The following is a 25,855-nucleotide window of genomic DNA, read 5'->3' on the forward strand; positions in this document are numbered from 1 at the left end:
TGAATTGTAATCATATCACAGAGACCATTCAATGCGGTATAAATTGTCTAAAATTGAATTTCTGAACTATCTTTTTGCCGCTATGTAATATAATCAAAATACATTGCAGTGTTCTCGGCCTTGGGAGCTGTAAAATCCAATCCTCTATTTGTAATTTTCATGTTACTAATTACTGTCTTTTCTGTATTTTTTTCTTGTACCCTCTCTCTGCTACGATGAATGAAACTGCCCGATGTGTGTGGAAACGTGGCTTTGCATTCTCATACTACTCTACTGCTACATTCATGAATGTCTGCTGCCTGCCTGCCTGAGCCGCTGTTTGTGACAACTGCATTTTGCTGCATCCTGCCTACCTGCGATACATGTTTGTGCATAATTTCGGTATGTGGCCTGACGTTAATTGCATCCATACCTCGGATTGCTCGTGATCGCACGTTTCTCTACTGCATCTTTCCTGCTAACCAATATCTTGAAAAAAAAAATAATAATCTAAAAATAATAAAAATGACATGACGCTGAATGTGTTTTTCGTAACGATTTAAAAATTATGTTGCATGAAATGCTTACAATGGAAAAATAAAAAAAATTTGGGTGTGCCAAAAACGTTTCATTCATTTGGCCTACACCCGTGTTTGACTTTGAATTATGATGACGATACAATGTTTTCAAAATGTGAACTCATTTAAACCAATTCATGCATGGCAAAATCATGATTATCGTCAATGACTACAACAACAACAACAGAACCAACAAGACGCGGCTGCCATTTTGAAAATGAAAGAAAGCTTGCAGCAAGAAGCAAAGAGATTCGAAAACAAGGATGGCTTTATTCCCTAACACAGGATGTACAATTTTTTGGAACCAACTTCAAACTGTTGAACTACATACTATCTTGTGAAGGAAAGAGCTGAGATGAATAGGGTTACCCAGTCTGAAATTCTTTTAGCCTATATCAGGCAAATCAAAAGACTATACGGAATCGAATGCTAGTATCTATGGCTTAGTATGAATGAATGAACTTTTCAGTCCCACCTGGGAATTATCGAAAAAATTCCATCGCGAATTTTTTTCTGAGATGTATAGTTTGAAAATATTATTTACCATGACATTGAAAACTTTTTTTATTTTGAATTATCTTCGTATCATGTATGATCACCAACTTTGAATCATGTTTGAGTTGTGCTTCGACTGGGCAAGCACGATTTAATGATAATGAAATATGAGACCGAATGAATGAACCATTGTTTTTTTTAACGCTTTTTCATATTATTTATATAAAAAAGAATATTTGTTATTGTTTGTGACACAATATTTGATTTTTTTTTCATCAATATATTATCATTATTTGTCATGTTTTTGTGATAAAATTGAAACCGGTACTATATCATATCAGCAAATTGATTTCTATTTATATAAATATATTTTTTTTTCAAATATCACCAGCACAGTTCCCATCATTAGCAAATTAGATCTCCTTTCACGATCAGGAAATCCTATACCCAAATAGTTTTGGAGCTCTGCCATTTTTTTATTGATGTTTATGAAAGTAAAAAACTGCAATGGAAATTTATCGATACCGTATGTGGGTTGATGGCCCCAACAGGTGTATTAAATGAAGTAAAATAAACCTTATTGAACACTACTTAAAGTTAAACAAATTTGGTTGAGTTATATTGAGAACTGATTTCAAAAATAACAAAATTAAAATTCTGAATGGACTTTATGAACACTCTGTATATTATTGAAGAATGAATATTTTTAATACTTTTCGCTGTCGCCATCTTTTTCATACTGTACTTTAAATCTCATTGAAGTAGTGTGAACAATTCAGATTTACCAAACTATTTGGACCACAGAATTCCTGTTCATTGTTTTTCTCGCCCGGGTAGCTTATTCTTGGGTGAAATCATTTTTCTTCTCTCTGAACTATTTTATTAATGAAATGTAGCGATACAACAGTTCTAATGTCGTTTTTGTCCAGTTTATCAATGTTTTTTTTATTTCACCACTGTTGTCGTTTTTGTTCACTTTTTTATTTTTATATCCAAATTAATAATTGTCCTTTTTTGCTTCATTCGACCTGATTTCATCATCTGGTTACATACATGGTTATATTTAAAAGAATTTACATTTCATGTTTCTTTTAGAATTTTGCATTTTACTGCCCATATTTATTCCTTGTATGTCAAAAACTATAACAGGCTCCATTCATGATGCTTTCCCGCAGAGTTTATTATCAAAAATCACCAGTTTTGCCTGATGGATGTGGTCACTAAGACTTAAAAAGATTAAACATAGCTTGAAAAGATGTAACGTATTACCAGAGACAAATTTCAGAGTAATATGCTATTTTAAAGCATATTACAGTCTTTTGAAAACTAACTTTTTAAAGGTAAATATTTGATTTTCTCAGTAAAAACCCATTATGGTCGAGGGTTTTGACAATTTCACTCTTCATAATTAGCCCCTCTAAAAGATTTTTTGAAATTTTATTCGCAAAGATGAATCCAGTATTTTGTTCTTGAATGTGTCTCTGTCAATAATTTAGCTCTAATAATTGTGAAATCTTTTGATAGTCCACACACAAAAATGCCTCTCGGACAATTGAAGTCTCGAATCTTAATTTGTTTTGTGTAAAGCATCACATCATCACATTGTCAAGAAAAAATAATTTTATTCGATCATGTCAATATCACTTGTCTTCTATTGAATGAAGAATGTCTCATTTGGAAAATTATTTCTTGTATTTTTATTTGTTATGTTATAAGATTTGTTTGTTGTCATTTGTCAATTAAGATTTGTATTGACCACAGAATTAAGATTTGATCTTTGAAATCTCCAACCGACTATTCGAAATATGAAGTTACATTAACGTATTAGAGTTTGAAATGTTCAGTGAATGAAAAAAATTTAGAACTATTGTTTTTTGGACTATGTCATTTTGAAATGACTCCAGTAAATCTAGCTAGAATAATTTGTTTTGATTTAACTTTTTTTGTATTTGGAAATTTGTATTGGTATAAACATTTATGGATAGATAATATATTTAAATACTAAAACAACCAAGCAAATACTTTTCAAAGGCATTTCTAATTCACTGCTATCAAAAAAGGTGTTTTTTGTAAAATGTGCTGTTCCCCGCATTGGGCAAAATATTACTGCAAAGTATATATATCTAATCAGATTATACGGAATCAAATTAATTAAAAGAACAATTCTCAATGTCACTAAATACAATTCAATGATTCGATGTTCTGCAAATGTTAAATTTTATACCAGATTACATTTCTGGACAATCATTATTTAGGTAACCCATAATTTATGCTTTTATTGAGTATTGGACCAAGTTTCATTTTGCGTTCCTATGGAGATATGTGATCATGGTGTAAACAGCATATATGTGTAAGCATTCTCCTGATTTTGACATGGGGAGAATTCTCAACTTTTTTTCTATAAATATTTGTGTCCGAGGTATGTGAAAATATTTTTATAAAAGAAACTGCTTTATGTTATGATTATTGTTTTTAGGTTACACTCCATGCCATTTATTTTATGTACTCGTCAATCTCGGCCAAGCGTGTTGTGATAAAATGTGGATATTCATATCGAATAATGCGATTGGAGTAAAATCCATGTTTGGCTGAGTTTAATCGGGGAAAAAGTTTGTTTTCTTGTTTAGATACTACATATTACTATTATTTAATATTATACTTTTTCAGTGTCACGTGATGTTTCGCTTTACTGATTTTGCGATGAACTGTCAATGAAATGCCTAATAAAAACTACATTTGGTAGTATCTTGTTTTTATTGATTTTATGCCATAACTACAAATTTAAATATGTGCTAAAAGCTGTTGCGGAAATTAGGAACTTTGTTTTAGGTAGTATAGTATTAGGACACTGACGCAAGAAGGGATTTAAAATTTTACAAAGAGGTTCTCTTCAGAACCCACATACAAAGAGCTACTGCATTTCAGAAAAGTATGCCGAACGCAACATGGGATTACATAGAAGAGCAACTTAATTGTCGTATTTGTGTATGTCACTAAACCTAAGCTACTCTGCTATCTATATCAAACCCATTCAACTATTTTTCTAGAATGTTTTGATGAGAAGGTAAAGTGAATTTGTCACAGCGGGCTTAAAGTACATCGTTTTCACATCCAAGTTCTTGGGGAACGTCAAACCTCCTGAGTTCGTTATCTGACGGATTGTCAAATGCACGTTCAACACCTGCTATCTTCATACGGAGGAATGCGCGAGACGCTGAACGTAGAACAGGGGCGCGATTAATTTACTAGTTATGCTGTATTTTTAGTGCTTAGTGCTATAAATACGAAGAACTGTTAGCGCACCCGAAGGGATCTAGAAAGATAATGGTTAGCCCCACTGCTTTTCCCTGAGCATGTCAAACCTACCCCAAACATGTATGTAATCATAACCTACCTAAAAACTATTCCGGAACAAACTTTTTCTTATCCCTTTTTATTGAACCACACCCCGCTCCATTCCCTGTTCTTGGTCTACTCACATTTCTCCTATCCTCCTAAGTTTACCCCAACCTAGCTTCTTTAAAACTACCCTCGACCCACCCTTCCTACTCGTGCTACGTTCCTAATCATGATCCGAATCACTTCCGTTTTCCCATCCGTACTGCTTTCCTTAACACACTTCCATCACTCCCACAACCCGCGCCTCTCTCCCCAGTCCAACTAGCTCCGACCCATTGCCTCACTCCCATTGTTTTCTTTGACGCAGTCTACTCTTTTTCATACCATCTACAAAGTAAATCACTGACAAAGAATGGGAATTTATTTTATATGAATAGTTATATTCGAAAGCAGCGCGAATAAATTTGAATATAGAAAATAAGGGTTTTTGGGAAAGAAAAAGGCTCGAGAAGCTATATATATAACAAAAAAGAAAAAATATCTTTTATAGAGTAGCATAAGATGGAATAATAAGAAAAAAGAAGCGGAAGCGGCCATCTCACTCTGTCAGTTTTGCAACAGTAAAAGGGTTGACTCGGAGCATCAATTAATAGAATGCTGTTTCACATAGAGTGTCATTTGCACATTGCACATTTGTCATTTACAACTTACAAAAATACTAATACCGTATTAAATACAATTTGTTACAACGCATGTTCAGAAGATAATAGTGAAATTAGTCAATGTATAATTAATGCCGAAATCCACAACCTCCGTATCAAATCAACAAATGAAAGAATAAACACAGAAAAAGCTATGACAAGACAGATAGTAAATAAGATTATAGGGATAGTTAAAAGCATGAAGGGCCTACAGAATGATATCAAACGAGTTGAAAATTAAAGTTTGGTTTCACAAATGTTATATAGGACATAATCAAACACATAAATAAACAAAGAAGAAACTGTTTTTAGCCAATTCATAATACCATCAAACAACGAAAATGATGAAACGGAGCCTATCAATAGTAAAGGCATTGTAATGTACATTGCAATAATGTGATGAAGTATTGTACCTTTGCTCCAACCGGATACATGGATATGGCGACACTTACCTGATCATGTTATCCGTAATTTCTAATCCGGAAAAAAGGGGGGGAAACAAGGAAATAAAGGGGCAAAAACAGTGTGGAAATTGATGTTAGATAAAGCGGGTCGGAAATAGATTAAGAAATTGAGCTAGAGGTAGGTTTAAGAAGACAGGGGTGACAAGAAGGAAGTGGGCCGGGAGTAGAGTTAGTAGAAGTGGAGAAGGGAGAGAAGATGGCGAATAGGTCCATGAAAGTGGGTCGGAGAAAGGTTTTGGAAAAATTTAAACTGCGATTTCTATGAATGAATATGTTTCAGCAGAGTTTGGTAACCCCACCTTAAAAATTCCCAACTCTACTCTAGATTCCAATCTTTACATTCTGCAATTACGTTTCTTGGGATTTTTTCTAATTATAGTGTAGTTGATGGTGCCTTCCTTATATTTTGATGAACATGTCAGATGAATTCAATGGACTCCAGCTCGGTGCCTTAAATCAGTTTGTGATAAGACTCTCGCGGATCTAAATAGAAATTTGTCACATTGTTCTGACTCAAATATTTGTGCTTTGCAAGTGATGCAAGGATAGGGTTGCCAACTATGAAAAGTTTCAATAAAGGACATAGATTACCGTCATCATTTATTTTGTAGCTTGCAGGAAAGAACAATATACAACAATGAAATAAAGATTACATATATACAAGCTAAAAATATATATTAAAACAATCATCATGTGTTTTTCATTTAATGTTTATTTAACATTGACCCAGACAATGTTGATAAGATTGTTATTTCTTTAGTTATTTAAGCTGGACCAAAGCACAATTGAAAAGAATAATTAAAAGCTTGCAAATACATAAACGGAGGCAATTTTTTAAGAACGGAACAATATCAAACACAGTACTGAAACAATCGGGCAAAACGACGTTGGAAAGAATAAAGGACAATTTCTAAAAGCATATTTTCTAAATGCTAAAAAGGACAAGGACCGAATAGCTTAATCAAAGAATTGTCCTTCGAAATAACGGACGCTTGGCAACCCTATGCAAGGATTGATTTCGGGGAGTAATTTCTGACTGATGATTATAGCGTCGTTCTTTTTTATTGTGAAACAAATGTTCACTCCATTGTCTCGACCTCCTCATTTGCGCTTAAAGGATATTTGCAAAGAGATCGAAAAAGATTCGTATAAGCATACCTCTACGTTCGCAGTAAACTCCTGCCAGCTCAAGTTTGTGTTCACTTTTATACTAAACATACTCGTGACTCCGTGTGATGTTAAACCGCTCATCAGCGTTTTTCTTTGCAAGTTTCTAAGTCAGAGAACTGTTCCGTTATTTACAAAATTTCCGACCAGATGGATCGAATCCTCATTTTCTTTTCTCCGGCTAAATTTGTAACATGGGGAGATTCAAATGTAGCCTACAAGTCTACATCACCCAACTAGGCTGAATTCAAATAAAACAGATCTCGCGGGATCCTAGAACATAATTTTCCTTATCACTACCCTTCTCTTAAATTGTCACATTATCAACGCGTTAGCCGGATACCCCGATATATTCGACTTTAATTCTCGATCTGTGTCTGGTATCTGATATCTCAAAAATTTCAACTCAACCTTCTATCGGCAAATATGACTATGTTGTTTGCCTAATTATTACTTATCGATCTTTAGATCGGTAAGTATGTTGATAGGTATTCGTCTGTTTGTCTGTCTGTTAGATGCACGTGATATCTCACGAAGGCGTGGTTGAATCTGCTCCAAATTTTGCATGTGCATTCATCATATCTCGGACCAGAAGCCTATTGATTTTGGATGAATTATGTCATATAATTAGCGATTTATTAATTAATTAGTGATGGGACACGCGGTGTCACTATAGAGTCATGAATCGAAACCGCAGTTTCGATCGATAAGACTTCGGTCTCCGACCGATATTCTCGTTTTCAAGTCACTCCATTCTTGATTCAAAGCAGTATAATCTTCCGGAAATCTGTAGACGTGCCAATATCAATTTGAATAACGTTTTGTTAACACTTGGTACGATTTCTCGTGCAACTAACAGGCTCAGATCCTCAACTGCTTCCGGCCAATATGTCGTACACCTTGGTCCTATGACAAAGTTCTCCTGAACTGTCTTGATTTTATTAAATTTAGCAAATCATATTTTTCTCACCGCTGGAAATTGCGATCATTGATTCCGCGTTTAAAACAGCTTTGATAAAACGAATCCTGGTAAATATCACGCTGGAGTACCTCAGGGCTCAATTCTTGAGCCTACATTGTTCCTAATATTCATCAATAATTGGACACATTTAGTGGCCATAACGATCGTTTCAATATTATGTTGTTGTTGTTGTTCTTGTTCTTTGACACGTTTTTAAAAAGTCGCTTTTCTCTTCGAATACTGGACCAATTGCTTTGAAATTTTCAGTGGTTAAAGATTAATTTTTTCGCTAGAAGGCTATTACTTTTATTCATTTCAAAATTTTACGTGAATTCTATGAAATTTGATATTTCGTCTAAAATTTTGCTGTATTATTTTTTATCCATGGGAACACGGATTTTAGTCAGTGTCATGACTGACTGTACGTTTTGATTCTGCAAAATTCTTGCTACTGGAAATTCAGAACTTTTTTGAGGGTACCGGTAGCGTCAAAGGTACCGGTAAGGACTGATTCGCTCTGGTCTAACGTGTCCATATATTTGTGCGTAGCTCTCTTGTTTTCAATAAGATTTGTATTTTGCGACTTGCCGAATCTTTAGAAATGAACTTGCTTCACGTTTCCATTTCTGAATCAAAAAAAAAGTCTTATTAATCAGTCGTTATATTGAACCTGATCTATTTTCAAATCGGAGGGAATTCTCGAGAATCATGTACATTTTGTCTGGTTGGCCCCACCACTAGGAATTTGACTTGGAATTAATATATAACGTCAGTGGCCTGAAACGGGTCAATAAAGAAATTTCTTTACTTTGCTCGCCAACATCGCCCCTTGAGTGCATATTTCACGTGTATAATAGGCATTTGCTAGCGCCTAATTTTACAATTACTATGATGATTTATAATTTCAGTGCCACTTTAGCGCTCGCCCATAACCTTGAGATTACTCTCCTAAATTTCTGAGTGAGTACGCGTGACTTTGCTTCATACAAACTTTATTTAAAAAATGCCGTCTCATTATAATTCATTGATTCCGGTGATGTGAGAGTCGTAGACTTACTTCTACTTAAATTTAGGTAGTTCAAATTTTCTCGCTTGTATTGTCTGTGGTTTAGTTTAGTTGGGACTTTTAAATTCCAATCAGACCCTGATCCTTGGACATGATCACTACTGAGCAACATTCGAGAAAGGTTGCTGTATCGGTCGGTGTAATTGGACATTTGATATATTGTCAACAATGTTGTAGCTCCATATTCGGTTTGGTACTTTCTCCTTTCTTATACTTTAGTATCTTTCAACAATAAATGCTGACACTGACCCCCACTACTCCCCCTTTCAGCAATTTATATATGATCATCTCACCAAAATTACGTCACACTTAACAATTAAGTCTTTACAAAACAGTTCTCTTAATTAGCAGCGCTTCTCTTGTGTAGCTTGTAACAACAGTCAAGAGGCGTACTTTGGCCCATGTTCCATCGACTAGCTCAGGGTGGTCCAAACCCAGGCCCGCGGGCCAAATGTGGCCCGCCGCTTCATTATTTGTGGCCCGCGTCACATTCGGAGAGCCGGGGGAATTTGAATGATGTGCTTGTCAGTCTAAATTGTTATATGGCTTTCTAACTTTTTGGTCGGGAATATATGCTAACAATATAGGCATCATAGAAAACTAAAAATCAAATGCGGATTCTATTAGCCTAGAATGGTTATGCCTGATAACTATATGATTGCACAATAAAAGTGTTTGTTTTGTATTGCACTGTTTACCCATTCTTGGCACTATTGGGGCCCTCGAACAATGCAAAAATAATTTTGTGGCCCGAGGAGCCGACAACCTTGGACCACCCTGCACAAGCTGGTACGTCGACAAGCGAGATCTCTCGAACCTTAAGTGCAAATTATCTTGGACTAAAGTGTGCTTTTCTGATGTATGTGTCACAACCTGGTAAACATTTCACGTAAGATTCAGCAACACTATACGATATCTTTAGTTTCTCATTTCCTTAGCAAATAAATTTCTGTCCTATCTGACACCAGGCTTTTATGAACTATCCTTCCCCAAAACTATCAGATGTTGGATGAGAATAAGTAGCACGAACAATCCCGCTTTGCGTTTTAAAAAAAAATGTCAAATTTATCATAGTTAGAACAGAATCCTCCCTCATGCAGATGATAGTAGATGGTTAAAGCGGTGATAACATTATGTAATAGGTTATAGATATAACTGGTATTCGTATTTGGTCAATCGTGATTCTGACTAAAAAAAGGGATAAAATTGATGAACTGTTAATCAGATTTATTTCCGGTTCAAATAGAAAATATTGGGAGAAAAAATGTAGCCCAATGATTGTACTTGTATCTGCTTTGAGGTTCAATCTTCGTAGCGTACAACGAAGCGAGAAAATTCAGTCCAATCATACAGCAAAGAGGGTAACAAATAAGGGACATTCCGTATTCAATTACTTTTATTCTGAAACCGGATAAATTCTAAATTACTAAAATTAATTACGTCATTTCCAAATAACCAGTTGGACTGATCACCCAACGACCATGTATATATGTGTTACAGTACCCTGACAAACACGCGTTTTGATCATTTATATAAACCTTGCTACATGCTGACTGTATAAGAGTGATTTTTCCCAAAGTGTATTTGTTAATAGTTAGGTTAATAGTTAATAGATAAGTTTGTTAATGATAGATATATATCAAATTTCGATATATATCTCATTCAATTTGATATTGATCAATGTTAGCCGTAACCCAACACAATTCTGGTTTTACCAAAAGACATTTACGCTTGATCACAGCTTGAATGCCATTCGCAATATGCCGCAACACAACGCCACAACACAAGCTGTTTGTTGAGAATACCTATTGAAACTAGAGAAAAGGCGAAAGGAAATATAGTTTGATATTACAATGTTAGTGACCTACAAAACAAGTGTTTTTGATGATGTGTTATACGCAAGCGTAACATGATGTATTTTTGTTTCGGAAATACTAAGAAGAAATACTTTTATGTTTGGATTTGGCTAACATTATCGTTTGGGAATCATTTAGATCTGATCTTAGATATTTGTAAACGCTGTACGTTCATCATAATTTGATGGGTGCGAAAAGTGGGTACTGATATAGTATGTCAGTTAAGGTAAAGTGTTGGAATAATATATAGCGATGTTCAATGGGGGACATGCGCATTGGTATGTATATCAACTTGCTTCAATATCCATTCATTCTTAATACTAGCAACGGTACCCCTCTCCACTGTTTCTAAAAAATCGGTAATGTGTCAGTAAAACAATTTAGAGTGCACAGTTAATAAGCTAAATTGTCTGTCTTTTTCGGCTGAATTGAGTACTAGAAGTCAGAACAACATTATAATAAACAATAAAGCTATCGTTCAGCACAGCGAAGAGGTAATCGTTTGTACACCCGGCCTGGGGCGAGGTGAAATACTTTTATAAGCATTTCAAAAATGCATAGAAGGTTATTTAAAACAATAATCAGCGGTTGTTTCGTATTACACAACTTTGAACGACATTTCTATTACCCTGTTTACAGAGAAGTAGGTCATACTCACCTGCGCAAATGCGATTTAGGTGGTCAGTCATGACCTCAGGCTAATCCTAATACACCTCGCGAAAGGGTATATAATTGGCCTCTCAAACACCATTTGTAGTACACAAAGTCGTCTACCGAATACACCCAAACAATACAGCAAGTTCAGCCTCGTAAAAGAAAACAAAATGAAATTGCACGGAATTTTTTTCTGCGGTCTGCTGTTTTTTTCAAGCTGTTTGTTGGTTACCTCCGTGCCTCTCGGAATTTACGTTTTGGACACAAGGGAAACGGCAACAGCTGAAGTCACAGCCATTGCAGTAGCGGTAAGAACGATTAGCTAGTTCTAATTTTCATATTGATCTTTGTTTTGTACGGTAAAGTATAAACATTATAGTACAAAGTTCCGTAGTTAAGATGGTGGCATCAAAATGGTTTCTCAAACAATAATCTCTGCCAACTTCAGTTCACACTGAGACAATTTTTTGTTGTTAAAGTCTCATATCATATTCAAGACTGTAATGAATAAGCTTGGCAAGTAGCAAACTTATTATATTTGGTATATTTAGATAAAATCAAAGGTTGAAGAAAAACTCGGCCGAACCTTCACACAATATGATGTCCAGAGTTACAGTTCTTTCTTTCAAGATGCTAATATGCTTGCAATCCACGTAAGAGTTTTTTTATATCTTATCGTCATCTACTTTTTTGATTTCTATAGAGATTTGATCACAAATGGCCGGCTATATGTTGCAAAATAAGCAAGTAACGTTATATTTGTAACATTACTTAAACGTATTGAACATTGCTAACTCGCAGCTTATAAACAGTAATAATGCGGCATGCCATTTTGAATCAAATTATTGGCTTGATCACAAGTTTCAGAAAAGTTATTGGAACAATTTCCCAATCGGAAAACATGTACTATGAATTAACTTTTAAACAGTAATATTGCTCTTTCGCATTTTATTCAATAACAATTGGAATACGTTAATAGAGTTATATATAACTCAACTGAGCATTCGACTTATTATCACATACTTCTTAGAAAGTCGCCTGCGACTAAACATATATTTTTCTTTCAGGTAAAAGTTGCAGATTCACCAGCAAAAGAATTCATCAGCTTTGTGGTATCCGATGCATACGACGCTAGCTTGAGAGAGGTCGTGACGGCGATCGACGGGTTATCAAAAAATGGCAAGAACAACCTGTCTGTCATGATCGTCGGACGAAAATAAATTTATATTAGTATTACCTTCAGAAAATTCATTACAAATCCACGTATAATCAAAATTATTACAATCACGGTCAAAGAAAAAATGCCCATAATTTTTATACCTATAAAAAGCTGTGTTTTACTTTACTTCCATTTATAAATACTTTTTACATTTATAATGTCTTATGTATAGAGTTTTCTAAAATAAACTAAGAATGAATGTGAGCAGATTCTGTTTTTTATTCGCGGGAAAAAGTATTTTAACACACCAAACCCAATATGATATAACCTAGTCTTTAGATCAGTGATTCTGAAACTCGGTTCTGAGAGCCGCATGCGGCTCTCAACAAACCTTTCTGCGGCTCTAGTTAGGGCTGCCAACCGTCCCGGAATGGGACAGTCCCGTAATTGACGTCTAGCGTCCCGTGTCCCGGGCTGGGCTACGTTGTCCCGGAATTTAACGATAATTAAGGCGTTCTGAAATAGAAGACCATTGTAAGCGTGTCGGCTTCGTTCAAAACTGGAAACGGATGTAATTTACGCAAACACACTGAACTAACTCGTAACTGTCTCGTAAGAGCGGAGCTTGCATTCACTGTTATAACTGATGTTTTTAAATGTTGGTGCTTTTCTTGGAATCGGTGAACGTGTCCGCATATTTGAGCATAGCTCTTTTGTAAATTAACCGTGCCTGTTTAATGTGAACGGTAACCGAGATGCAAATATTTATTAGAACGATAATTGAGTTTCTCATGCTTTTCCATGGTGTTCGTGTTATTTTAGTATTAAACTGATAGATAAACCTCGCAAATCTGCGATTGGGTAAATCCTGAATGTTGATTTTAAAATAGCGATTAAATGAATTGGCAATATAGGCATTTCTAGTGGTTATAAGGCCTTTGTGCCTAATAGAGGGTCAGACGCTAATTATAACTAATTCCTTCAAGTTTCAACGTTTTATTTTTCAACAAAACAACACCCCGACGGTAATTATAGCTAAAATGCTTACTAGGTAATGCTCAATTGTATTTTTGGAATTTGCAAATTCAGCACTTCATTTAATGATTTTCATTATCTCATGCCTTAATTATTACTGCCCAAATGCTTCAAAATTTCACAATTGTAATCTTTTTCGATGAGGCGCAACAATTATTAAACGAGTCAGTGTGCATTGTTACAACGAAATGCACGATTGATTTTACGTTCTACTCTTGTTTACAATTTTAACACTCCAACAGTCAAGCATGGTTGAGTAAAATGTTTACATATTTAAAACCTAACTTGGCCAAGGATGGAAGGGATCACTAAAGAGCTGGCTTTTGCGTCGATTTTATGCGACACTTTTCGGCTTGGTTATTTTAAGGAAAAAATAACTTGTAAAGTACGATTTATCATGTTTCGATTAAATGACTAGAGAATGCTACGCGGTGTATGTTTCGGTATTTGTATCGCATAATATCAACATGAGCAAAGCCCATTCACCGGAATTAATGAAGTTTATGGATAAAACATTGGATTTAAAGTTAAATGGTGAACGATCTGTTACGGATATATTGCAAGGTTTCGATCCTTTCATGAATCTAGTTGTGGATGATGGAACAGAGCGCAGAAAAGATGGGACCACTGCACCTGTTGGAATGGTGGTCGTTCGTGGAAATTCGATATTAATGTTGGAAGCATTGGAACGGATACAATGATTCTGTCCTGGGATAGTGGATTTCATTTTCTAAAATATGGTAGACCAGATAATTCTTAAGATAGGACTCTTTCAATTCTTGATAATTTCAACTTCAGTGCAAGCAGGGCTGGAGAGCTGGTTCGAAATCATATTGGCTCCATCTCACATTATATTCAAACTGTTGCCCCAGTTCAGGCGCTTCATTTTTCTATGTTCAGATGACTCTTTAACATTAAAAGGTTCCACTGAAAGGCACTGAATAGCTTTCCAGTTCGCCTAAGATTTGAACATAGTTTATTATAAACACCACACCATCACCCATCACAGCACTATTTTTTTAGTTGGTCAACACCCAAAAGCACCTCTTTCAACAATTTTTATCAGTCATTTAATGTTCGAACAAAGTCTTCATTCAAGCGACCTGTTTATTCTAATCACAATTTTCCTTTACCATTTGCAGTGTTATTCCTACAATCACTTCATTTTCTTGTTACACATAATATCGATGTTCTTCATCTGTATGACCCCTCTTTAAAATAAACTCATTGTTGTCACTGTTATTCACAAATTTATTTATTTGAAGTTATTGCCCGATTCTGTATCGTGTATTTTTGTTTGATTGATTGATTGATTAAATATATTAATTTTCGTCGAGCATTCTTCCTTGTGCAACCATCTGAGTGAAGTAGTTGAAATGCAGACAAAACGTAAGAAATTACGCGGTCCACCCTCCCATTTAATTCCGGCGGATTGTTTGAAATTTCCTCTAGTCTCAAATGAGGCTGCAGCTCAGTTGAAGATGATTGATCTTTACGAGGAAGAGCAACTGAAATGCGCTTTATGGTAAGGGACCATTAAGTTATGGAAAACATGCCAATGGAAAATACCCCAATGTCAAATAAATTTCAGTCATATTCATGTTGGTTTGTGACATTTACAATAAAATAGCATTCTAGCAGAGCTGAATATGATATATCTGATGTTCATATGTGTTCTTGATCTCTGACTAGTTGGCCACCCCTGATCTATATATACTCTAGTAAAGTCTACGTAGACGTACGTCCGTAGAATCAAACTTATAGAATGTTTCATACATTGCCACAACAATTGTGGTCACGAAATAGTTCTCGAGTGATTATACAGGGTTTGTAGGCATCTAAACTCTAAACAACTGTTTTATGGAACCATATGTCATCGCGAAGATAGTACCTGAAAATATATGACGGATATGTAGGCTATATATCAGGAGGATATTATTGATCTCTGGTTTTCCGGGCTCTTTTGCTTATATGGCGGATATATAAAAAAATTAAACAACGAGCGAAACGTAATGGAGCACAGCCATCACGCAGTAACGATGGGTAAGAAGACCACGATGGACTGACCGATCACAACGTCGTCAGTTTAACTATATGATAACTTATCGCGCTCATAATATAGACACAAAAGCAAGTCCCCATTTAAGGGTCTTGTGAAGTGTTTATATAAACTTGGCACGCTCGGGTTATGTGGACCAGTTTCGTCGTAATATTCAATATGATTTTAGATAGCTTTGAACCGGAAATGATTATATTACACATATGACAGCCCATTTTATGTGGTTTTGAAATGGACCGCAAGGCACAAGAATCTAGTGCACAGAAGGGAAAGGTTGAAAACCTGTACTTTGAACCGGAAATGATCATATTACACATATGACAGCCCATTTTATGTGGTTTTGAAATGGATCGCGAGGCACAAGAATCTAGTGCACAAAAGGGAAAGGTTTAAAAACCTGCAATTATGGATGGCATATACTCATAGTTCAATAGAAAAGACATGCTAATGAGCAATGCTGTAAAATCATTATCTTTTACAATAGCATAAAGCATTATTGTATATTAGCAGCAGGTCCAAACATGCATTCATTCATTAGTGGATGAACCAAGCTAGAACCTTCATAAAATTTCAAAGCAAATGTCCATTATGTAACTAAACGTTTTTCAGGCAAAGTTCAGTATAGATCGCGGATACAACGCACGATTTGGAGCTTCGACGTGCCCGCATTTTCAAAGAAATTTGTTGATCTAATATGCAGTGTCTTGTTTGTTGAAAATCAGATTGTTTCTGTAGTGTGATTTGCTGCCCCTGCATGTTAATCTATGTTATCGGAACATTCTTGTCGAGGGTTTGTATTTCAAACGCCTAGAAGTATTCACCGCAAATCAATTTTTAAAACTGCTCAGCCTACTTAACTAGAAACATCGTTAGATAGGGCAGACTGAAAGAATGACGGGTCGTGAGACGGAACCCTTAGTTAAAGAAACACTGCCATTACAAGGCGAATACAATGACGAGTACACAGCAACTGTGTCAGAATCTGATAAGGAAGAAACCACTCCAGTAAAATCAATTTTAAGAAAAGAAACTCAAAGCACGACATCACTATGGGATGAGACTGACGTTAGACAGAAGCTTCTTCTTGTGGATTTAATGCTAATGGATTTCCTATCGGCATTTTTAATTGGCATACCTAGTCCATTTTTTTCGCGCATAGTAATCAAAAGAGGAGGCTCAATATTGTATTCTGCTCTCATACTTCAGAGTATAATGTTGTCCTTTTCAATTTGTTGTGTAATTTTTGGAAAATATCTCCCTTCCATGGGAATCAAGAAAATGTTTGTTGGCGGATTGGCAACATTTGGCTTGTGCCAAGTTACATTTGGATTATTGCATTTTGTTATGGATATCAAAGCCTTTACAGGATTAGGGATATTGATACGTGTCCTCCAAGGAGCTGGAGAAGCTGCATTTTCATTATCTTCTATGACTGTATTGTGTAAGGAATATCCAGCCCACGTGACGAAAGTTTTTGGATTTACAGAAGCTATGGTTGGGTTAGGTTACCTTATGGGGCCGATTTTCGGAGGTGGGATGTTTGACAATATAGGCATGCTACTGCCACTGGTACTATCGGGAAGCATAGTCATATTAGCTATACCATGTCATTTATATTTGCTACGACCATACACACACGAGGAAAATGCAGAAAGTCGGGAATTCAACGTATCAGAGTGGTTAGCTAATCCTTACATCATTTCAGTTTTGTGTTCAGTGGCCACTTTGTTTGGAACATTTGGGTACCTTGATGTTGCAATTACTACCTACTTGGAAAAACTTGGATTTACTGCCACAACTGTAGGATTGGTTTTGTTCACCTACGGGCTAAGTTACTGCTTTGGTGCAGCCTTAATAGGATATATTGTTGCTTTGAAAGTATGGATGAGAAAAGTATCTATGGCTGTTGGGTTCATCGGGTTTTCTTTAGTCCTGATGGTGTATGTCCCAAAGCAATTGACGTCCTTAATTTATGTTGCATCATCCGCGCTGGGTATATTTGCTGCCGTAGCCGCGGTACCTGCCTTTGAATATTTGTTGCCAAGGGATGGCGACCCTAGCTTAGAAATACATAGTGCAGTTTCCGGTGCTTGGTACAGTTGCATTGGACTCGGCATGTTCGTTCTCCCACTGATAGGCTCTGCAATTCACAAGGATTTGCATTCTTTTTCGTGGTCTCTGTTTGTATTGCCTTGTGTTGGATTTGCCACTAGTTTGATTTTAGCTGGGTTGGTATACTTTATAAAAAGCGACAAAAGTTCGTGAAATTGTCACATTTGAAAATGTCAAATAAGAGACGACGTAATAAATTTGCTCAAGATCTAAAAAACAAACTCTGCCAATCATCAAAGACCCGGTATCAATTCAAGGAAAAAAAAAACTACGAAGATAGTTTTTATAGCTTACTTGTCCTAATATAGATACTTGTACGCAAACTATGGTAGCAAAAATTTTATCAGCAAATGTAGTGTCGCTCCAAACTTTTTATTTTTAAATTATTTGACTCGCAATTGTGAAGTTATTGACTATATCAGCTAGTTAGTAAAAGTGCTTCTTTACGTGACTAATATTTTGGTCTATAATGTGATTCCCAAAGTGGACGATATCGCCCCCCGGTGGAGAAAACGATACAGAGGGGGGCGAGAAAGTCTAGGGGGGCGATTTCGCGAAACATGTTTTTGGTCGGCGAATCGTGCACTTGATTACTGTACTCTGCGTGCTTTCGTAGGTTTGAATCACGTGGGCGATGTCACACGCGAAAGGATTGCTGGACTCGTCTTTGCAGTAAGTACGGTAGTTTGCTTATCCCAGTGGTCGGCAAATCTGTAGTAATCTGGCCCGGGACGCTTCACTGAATGGATCTTTTCCCGACCTTTGATCCCGGAAATTTTTCCCATATTTTACCATTCTAAAATGTTCGGTGTTTATTTTAAGAGTGGTTTCGCGAGTTGTTGCCTATAAAATCAAGTATTTGTTTCAAACCATCATTCTAATTCATACCATTCAACAATCTGTTTTTTAAAAGTACCGGTAAATAATTTTAGCCCAGTCTATCACAGCTATTTCTACTCTAATTTTTTATTACTGTAATTAAACTGAAACTCCTAGAAGGACAAGGTGTTCAATGACTTATTTTATTTGAATTTCCGAAAAACTAACGAATATAATTCAAAATCGCGAAAATGAGGTAATGTTCACGACCACGCCTGAAAGTCTGTATGAGTGAGGGAATGTGTCTGAGGGGATGCGAAAGGGGGCATTGTTACGTTTATTTTTGCATCTTGTTGATAGGCCAATGTCACGAAGTAAACAAGGAAGTCTTTGCCAGGGGAAACATCCAAACGGCGGTTTTAACGATGAATTAATTTTATTTATTATCTACGATCGAGGAATAAATTACATTTTTTTACGTAACAGAATTTATAGTGAGACACGTTTAGACTAAATTTTATTATATCCTAAAAATTATATTGAACAGCTACTCGTTTAACGAGCCTTCAATTCAATTACAATTAGACAAATGAAAACACGCAGAGAAGTTCATGTTATTGCAATGCAATAAGGAAATCAAATTCATATTCTATTCGAGAGATTCATCACTGCTTTAATTTTTTGTAAGAATGTATCTTCTTAAAGAAAATCTTTATCAAAATTTCACAAACCATGCAAAAATATTCACTTCGATGTTTGGAAGTACATATTTGTGCGAACAATTATTTTTGAAAAGGAACATTACAAAGAACAAGCAAAGTACTAGGATTAGTGATGCCCATTTAGAAAATCTCCCAATCTTGGCGTCGTAAAGCTATCAAGCGTGATGCAGCAACAAGACAGTGTCACATTTAATGTCATTGTAATAATTTTTTAATAAGACGACTGAGTTCAGTTCACGAATTGTCGCAGTTTTTGCACGATGTTCCGTTTTTAATTTTCAAAAAAATATATGCGATCCGCAAAAGAATAGCAACCCTAAATTTTGTCCCGCGAGCGACTTAAAATTTGCCGACCCCTGAGCCATCTGAGTCCACGAATCCAAAACAAATGGCTGATTAATTATGGACTGGTGATCGGACAGGAAGACGTGGTAGAATGAAGAATGAATTTTACCGAAGACCGTTATACATCATGTATTTTTGTGAGATCATCAGGCTGTAGGGATAAATGAGATGTACCTAAATCATTATTATAAGTTTTGAAAAATTAATTTTGTTTTCATTATTTTATTTCAATGTGAAACGAGGTGAATTTAGGGAGATAAATGCTATAAGGCAAGTGCACGGCGGTTTTTGAGGAGGTAGAACCCGGGTTCTTTCATTTCCGACCTCTGATATGGTGGAAAATGGGTTTTCAGCCGTGACACTATTGCCATCGAAACAACTAAATCGCCTTTCCATCAGTAAACGGGGTAATTTTAGATATAATAAAAAACTCGCTGAAGAACACCAAGCTCATCCACCTCAATAAAAATAAACTATGATTTGTCTCCTTATTTGGTCTGTAATATATTCGTTTCAGACTTTTGATTTATTTTTGCAGTGCCGGGGGGCGATGAAGTTGTATAAACTACTATAGGGGGGCGATGGTACAAAAAGTTTGGGAACCACTGGTCTATAACATAAGCATGTAGGCCTATATATTATACCAAGCATGACTTAGCCCGCTATACGAGGGAGGATTTTCATTACATTCGGTATAAAATGCTATAAAAGAATAAACAACATTGTCAATCCAACAAAAAAAAAAACTGCAAATGAACAAAGAAATGTGTCATTGAATCGGGTTCATAATACTGGAGTTCACGGTTCTACACTATTTACTTGCAACTGCAAATATATACTATAAAATAATATAAAAAAACGTACTATATTAAAAATAATACAGTAGCCTATAGAAAGATGCTAAAATTATGAAATTCTCTCTCTCAAGCTCCTATTGGGTCATGCCGGAAATAAGATGTCGATTCCCATTTTCTTGCAATTCCGATCATACTGGCATTCGTCGAGCAACACCGTCTTCTATATATGTGATAGCTTTACCGCCGTAGCTAGATATTTTCAAAAAAAAAAGGGGGGGGGGGGGGTCTTAAATTTCTGGTCGCCAAGTTAGATCGAAACAGTTAACGGGTCCGGCCGAACGCTGGGAACGTGTGTTTCATGAATCTTGAGGGTCTCAAAAGCGCTTCGAGCTACGAAAAATTGCTATGTATGAAAGTGGGGTCCCCAAAACCACCCTCTGGACGTACCACATACTATATTTTAAATAGAAAGTAAAAAGCTCACACACACTAAAGGCTACTGATAGAATTTAATTCTTGAGATGTTTACAATATAAACAAAACATACCCCGAATAGTTTGGCATCAGACCGGCTTTTGTGTAATAAATATGTTGTGCCGGCAGCCGGTAATCGAAATTTAAATGCACTTTGTCGATATCTATCGAAATCTTCACGGTCATACCAAACACCCTGTCTCCTTTCCGGTGTAAACCAATGGCACATATCCCTGCACCATGGCGTATTTTGATTGAAGTTGTTTGTAGTTATTAAATGAAAATACACACAATTATTTCACTTACACAAGAACAAAAACACTCATGTTTAGCCTTTTTTAACTGCACTTATCGCAGCTCGACAGCGTTTATCCCCAAAATTCTATTTTCGCATTAATACTTTGTTTTGTACGGTAGTGCATAAACACTATAGTATAAAGTTTTGTAGTTAAGATGGGAGCATCAATATAGTCTCTCAAATAATAATCTCTCAGTTAAAATTGCACATTTCAGTTCACACTGAGACAATTTCTGTTGTTAATCTCATATCACATCAAGTTTTAGTGAATAATAAAGAATGTGATAAATAATCTTGGCAAGTATCAAGCTAATTATACTCGACCAAACCTTAACACAGTATGATGTACAGAGTTGCCGTCTTTTCATTCGGGATGCCAATATGCTTGCAATTAGGGCTGCCAACCGTCCCGGAATGGCCGGGATAGTCCCGGAATTGACGTCTAGCGGCCCGTGTCCCGGGCTGGGCTACGGTTGTCCCGGAATTTAACGACAATCAAGGCGTTCTGAAATAGAAGACCATTGTAAGCGTGTCGGCTTCGTTAAACTGGAAACGGATCTAATTCACGCAAACACATTTTTCAATAAAAACGATTACATCTATATGGTTCATTCAAATGGGAGTGAGTTGAAATTTGTAGATTAGACATGTTTCGTCAACCGTGACCTCCTGATGACATAACATTAAAATATGTTGACAATTGCAAAAGGATAATAACATTATATACAGCAGTCACCTTAATTTGAGAGGATCAAAAACTTAATCCAGTGAGATTTGGTGAAAAATTTAGTTAATGAAGTTGCGGCGTGTAACAATATTTTGTGTTTATTGTTTTTAGTTTATATTGCACTGTTAGCGTGAGGCTCTTTTATGACCAGGATTTCATTATTCAGTCAGTTTCCAGGCTCGCACAGCCGTCTGTTTTCAGGACGCCTTGCTGACCGCTCTTGTCTTAGCGAGAGTTGATAATTTATTATATTTCCGTAAGGATTACAAATTTTAACATAAACTTTGTGAAAACTAACAAAGATCTCCCTAAATCGACAAAATCACAATGAAAATTTAAATACCAGAAATACTAATTTCTTGTGTTTTTTGTTAAATAATTAAATCTTCTTAGCGAAAATAGTACATTTCCCTGTTTTAATTTATTTTGCATTTATGCGTTAAAGAGTCAACATTTCACAACTTTCATTGATTATCAAAAATTTATTTACAGTTTGGAAAATAACGCTGCACGACGCGCACTGTTACTTTTGACGTTATTCGTGTTTCACAAGCTTCTGTTGCATCATTTTTCAAATTCGAGACTTTAAGGTGTCCCGTAATGGTTTAACACAAAGTTGGAAACCCTGGGCTCTAGTTAATGACTAAGATAATTACTGTCAAAGAACATTTTTCATTGAAAACTAATCATTGACTTGGAATTAAAATGCTGAAGTCTATTAGTCAGTCAAATGGATTCCCTGTGTTTATTTGCGTAGCGTTGACTGATCTACAAGATGCAATAGTGACGCAACAGTAAGCGTTTTCGCAGCCACGCAGACACTTCTCACTTGGAGAGATTTTGAACATGGCTGTAATCATTGGCTATTTTTTGTGGATTTTTCAGTTTTTGTCGCATTTCCGAATATTATCCATAAATCAAATAACTCAATGATTATTTTAATTTCTGGAAAGTTTTAATTTTGTTTCAGTGATCGAAAATAGTCCCGATCAGCTGGCGATCATCTCAAGCAGCTTCTGTAGGCTACCTTGCATTCTCCACGATTACGACCACTTTTGACAAACTTATTAGAAATCAAAGCCAAATCAAATGGCTGTTAGTCTAGGGGTGGGCAAAATTGAATTTTTTTTTTTTTGAATCGGATAATTTGAATATTTTTAACGAATGCCGAAAAGTCGAATAATGAATATTTTTTATACACAACACTAGGGATCCAGAACGTCGGAGGTCGATACTCCCTTCGGAAATTAATAGAAACATTAAAAAGTCGACAATAAAGCGTGTTTTCACTGGTTAATTCCATCATAATCATAATTGTTTTTGTTACCGCGCTCGTTTCGGCGGCGATATCCTAAATTTGGTTATCTATCTTCCCGCCCTTTTTCTTTTTTGCAAGTATAATGAGTCGCCGGATATCGACTTTTATGTTCATACTATACCCGTGCGTTCACATCAGCGACAGCCGTTGAAGACAATAAGGACTGATTTCAACACCGAATAATTTTTTTTCTGAGTTTTATCCTATTTAGCCTTGGCTTTCATTTTACTTATCACCGCTTGCTGGACACGTAGTGGACATAACGATCGTTTCAATATTATGTTGTTGTTATTCGTCGTCATTATCATTAAAAAACCGCTTTTCTCTTCGAATACTGGACCAATTGCTTTGACGTTTTCAGTGGTTAAAGATTGATTTTTTAGCCAGAAGGATATTACTCATTTTAAAAATTTCTGTGGACTTCAAGAGATTCTTTTTTCATGTGTCAGAATAAAAAATAGCGACACCTTGTGACGTGTATGCTGGCACTCCTCTTCATGTTCTTTTGATCACGTGCCATCGAACGTCGGTGGTTCGTAACGAAATCCTGGCTTTGCTAAGATTTGAGGAATGGTGAATGGCAAATAGTGACGTACTTGGTGTTATATTACAGTAGTGATCGTTGGTGTTACTACACTTGTGAGTCGGACCATCTTGCATTTTCAATTCACGCGCTGTCACAAGACAGGAACTTCTAAAGATAGGGCAGTTCCGGTACCGTAACACAGCGCGGTGACACTGAACTAACTCGTAACTGTCTCGTAAGAACGGAGCTTGCATTCACTGTTATACCTGATGTCTTTAAATGTTGGTGCTTTTCTTGGAATCGGTGAACGTGTCCACATATTTGAGCATAGCTCTTTTGTAAATTAACCGTGCCTGTTTAATGTGAACGGTAACCGAGATGCAAATATTTATTAGAACGATAATTGAGTTTCTCATGCTTTTCCATGGTGTTCGTGTAAGTTTTAGTATTAAACTGATAGATAAACCTCGCAAATCTGCGATTGGTCAAATCCTGAATGTTGATTTTAAAATAGCGATTAAATGAATTGGCAATATAGGCATTTCTAGTGGTTATAAGGCCTTTGTGCCTAATAGAGGGTCAGGCGCTAATTATAACTAATTCCTTCAAGTTTCAACGTTTTATTTATCAACAAAACAACACCCCGACGGTTATCATAGCTAAAATGCTTACTAGGTAATGCTCAATTGTATTTTCGGAATTTGCAAATTCAGCACTTCATTTAATGATTTTCATTATCTCATGCCTTAATTATTACTGCCCAAATGCTTCAAAATTTTACAATTGTAATCTTTTTCGATGAGGCGCAACAATTATTAAACGAGTCAGTGTGCATTGTTACGACGAAATGCACGATTGATTTTACGTTCTACTCTTGTTTACAATTTTAACACTCCAACAGTCAAGCATGGTCGAGTAAAATGTTTACATATTCAAAACCTAACTTGGCCAAGGATGGAAGGGATCACTAAAGAGCTGGCTTTTGCGTCGATTTTGTGCGGCACTTTTCGGCTTGGTTATTTTAAGGAAAAAATAAGTTGCAAAGTACGATTTATCATGTTTCGATTAAACATATTAATTTTCGTCGAGCATTCTTCCTTGTGCAACCATTTGAGTGAAGTAGTTGAAATGCAGACAAAACGTAAGAAATTACGCGGCCAACCCCCCATTTAATTCCGGGAGGATTGTTTGAAATTTCCTCTAGTCTCGGATGAGGCCGCAGCTCAGTTGAAGATGATTGATCTTTACGAGGAAGAGCAACTGAAATGCGCTTTATGGTAAGGGACCATTAAGTTATGGGAAACATGCCAATGGAAAATACCCCAATGTCAAACGAGCTGCGCTTAGGATATTGTCAATATACGTCTGCAAATCTGTGTTTTCTACAAGAAAACACGTGAAATCGTAGCATTGATTTGTTCTGACTAAAACACATAAATAATTGCTTCGAACGACTACAGCGACATACAAGCCAGATTTAAAAAGGATTGATCAATCCAAGGAATGCCGAAAGTCGTACTCAGCAGCTTGCATAACAATAACTAGCTTATAAATTTCAGTCATATTCATGTTGGTTTGTGACATTTACAATAAAATAGCATTCTAGCAGAGCTGAATATAGGTATATCTGATGTTGATATGTGTTCTCGGTCTCTGACTGGTTGGTCACTCCTGATCTGTAAAGTCTACTCTACAGTGATCAAAGAAACTCAGTGGCGGCGCCTGGTCATTTTGACATGCTACTGCGGGACCAAGTCACCCCCATCTACGGTGACAGGATGAGCGCTGTAAGTTCTCCCATCATTTTATGAGTATAAAAACCATTCCATCGGTAACAACCAATCGGAAGGGATTAACAAATATAGACATAGTTTATTTTGAAACCTCTTTCAAAGGGAAAGGCAATATTTACCCAGATAAATACAATGACATATTAACAAAAACTTCGGGAAAGCAGACAAAACCTAAAATAAGGTTTAAAACGTTACTATGAAGAAAGGAAAGGTAATGCAAAGATAAGGACATGCGTCGCTCACTCATAGATATATATGCTGCTAGAATTCTACTGCTTGAACATATATGCAACACGCCGCGGTTTCTTGGAAGCAAAATGCTCAATAACGCGCTGATTAAAGTCATGCATCCCAGAAATAGCGTCTCTGTGAATGGATAAAACAGCCAAGGAATTTAATATATCTTGCTTC

The 25,855-nt window shown here is 36.1% G+C and overlaps 3 protein-coding genes across 6 annotated transcripts in view; all 3 read left to right on the top strand.

Annotated features, from left to right (window-relative positions):
* LOC120337319 (single-stranded DNA-binding protein 3-like) overlaps window positions 1-3,794 on the top strand; it is a 37,528-nt gene extending 33,734 nt beyond the window's left edge. For all 4 annotated transcript variants that reach the window (XM_078117281.1, XM_039405080.2, XM_078117283.1 and 1 more), the window contains one exon: window positions 745-3,794. In XM_078117281.1, coding sequence (XP_077973407.1) covers window positions 745-837 — 93 coding nt within the window. In that variant the 3' untranslated portion in view covers window positions 838-3,794. The remainder of the gene's footprint in view (window positions 1-744) is intronic.
* A 7,487-nt stretch (window positions 3,795-11,281) lies between these two features.
* Window positions 11,282-12,683, top strand: LOC120337349 (uncharacterized). The gene is made up of 3 exons (XM_039405119.2): window positions 11,282-11,568; window positions 11,812-11,913; window positions 12,328-12,683. Exons 1-3 carry the CDS (start codon window positions 11,431-11,433, stop codon window positions 12,478-12,480), a joined length of 393 nt encoding a protein of 130 aa, XP_039261053.2. The 5' UTR covers window positions 11,282-11,430; the 3' UTR covers window positions 12,481-12,683.
* A 3,721-nt stretch (window positions 12,684-16,404) lies between these two features.
* On the top strand, window positions 16,405-17,778 carry LOC120338081 (MFS-type transporter SLC18B1-like). Its single transcript, XM_039406014.2, has one exon. The coding sequence runs from the start codon at window positions 16,405-16,407 to the stop codon at window positions 17,776-17,778; it is 1,374 nt and encodes a 457-aa protein (XP_039261948.2).
* The last annotated feature ends 8,077 nt before the right edge of the window (window positions 17,779-25,855 follow it).

Source organism: Styela clava, chromosome 10, assembly GCF_964204865.1.
Source record: "Styela clava chromosome 10, kaStyClav1.hap1.2, whole genome shotgun sequence".
Lineage (NCBI taxonomy): Eukaryota > Metazoa > Chordata > Ascidiacea > Stolidobranchia > Styelidae > Styela > Styela clava.

Coding starts and splice junctions, on each gene's coding strand:
- LOC120337349 (XM_039405119.2), top strand. CDS start 11,431: ATGAAATTGCACGGAATTTTTTTCTGCGGTCTGCTGTTTTTTTCAAGC. Junction 11,569..11,811: donor TCACAGCCATTGCAGTAGCG/GTAAGAACGATT, acceptor TGGTATATTTAG/ATAAAATCAAAGGTTGAAGA. Junction 11,914..12,327: donor CTAATATGCTTGCAATCCAC/GTAAGAGTTTTT, acceptor TTTTTCTTTCAG/GTAAAAGTTGCAGATTCACC.
- LOC120338081 (XM_039406014.2), top strand. CDS start 16,405: ATGACGGGTCGTGAGACGGAACCCTTAGTTAAAGAAACACTGCCATTA.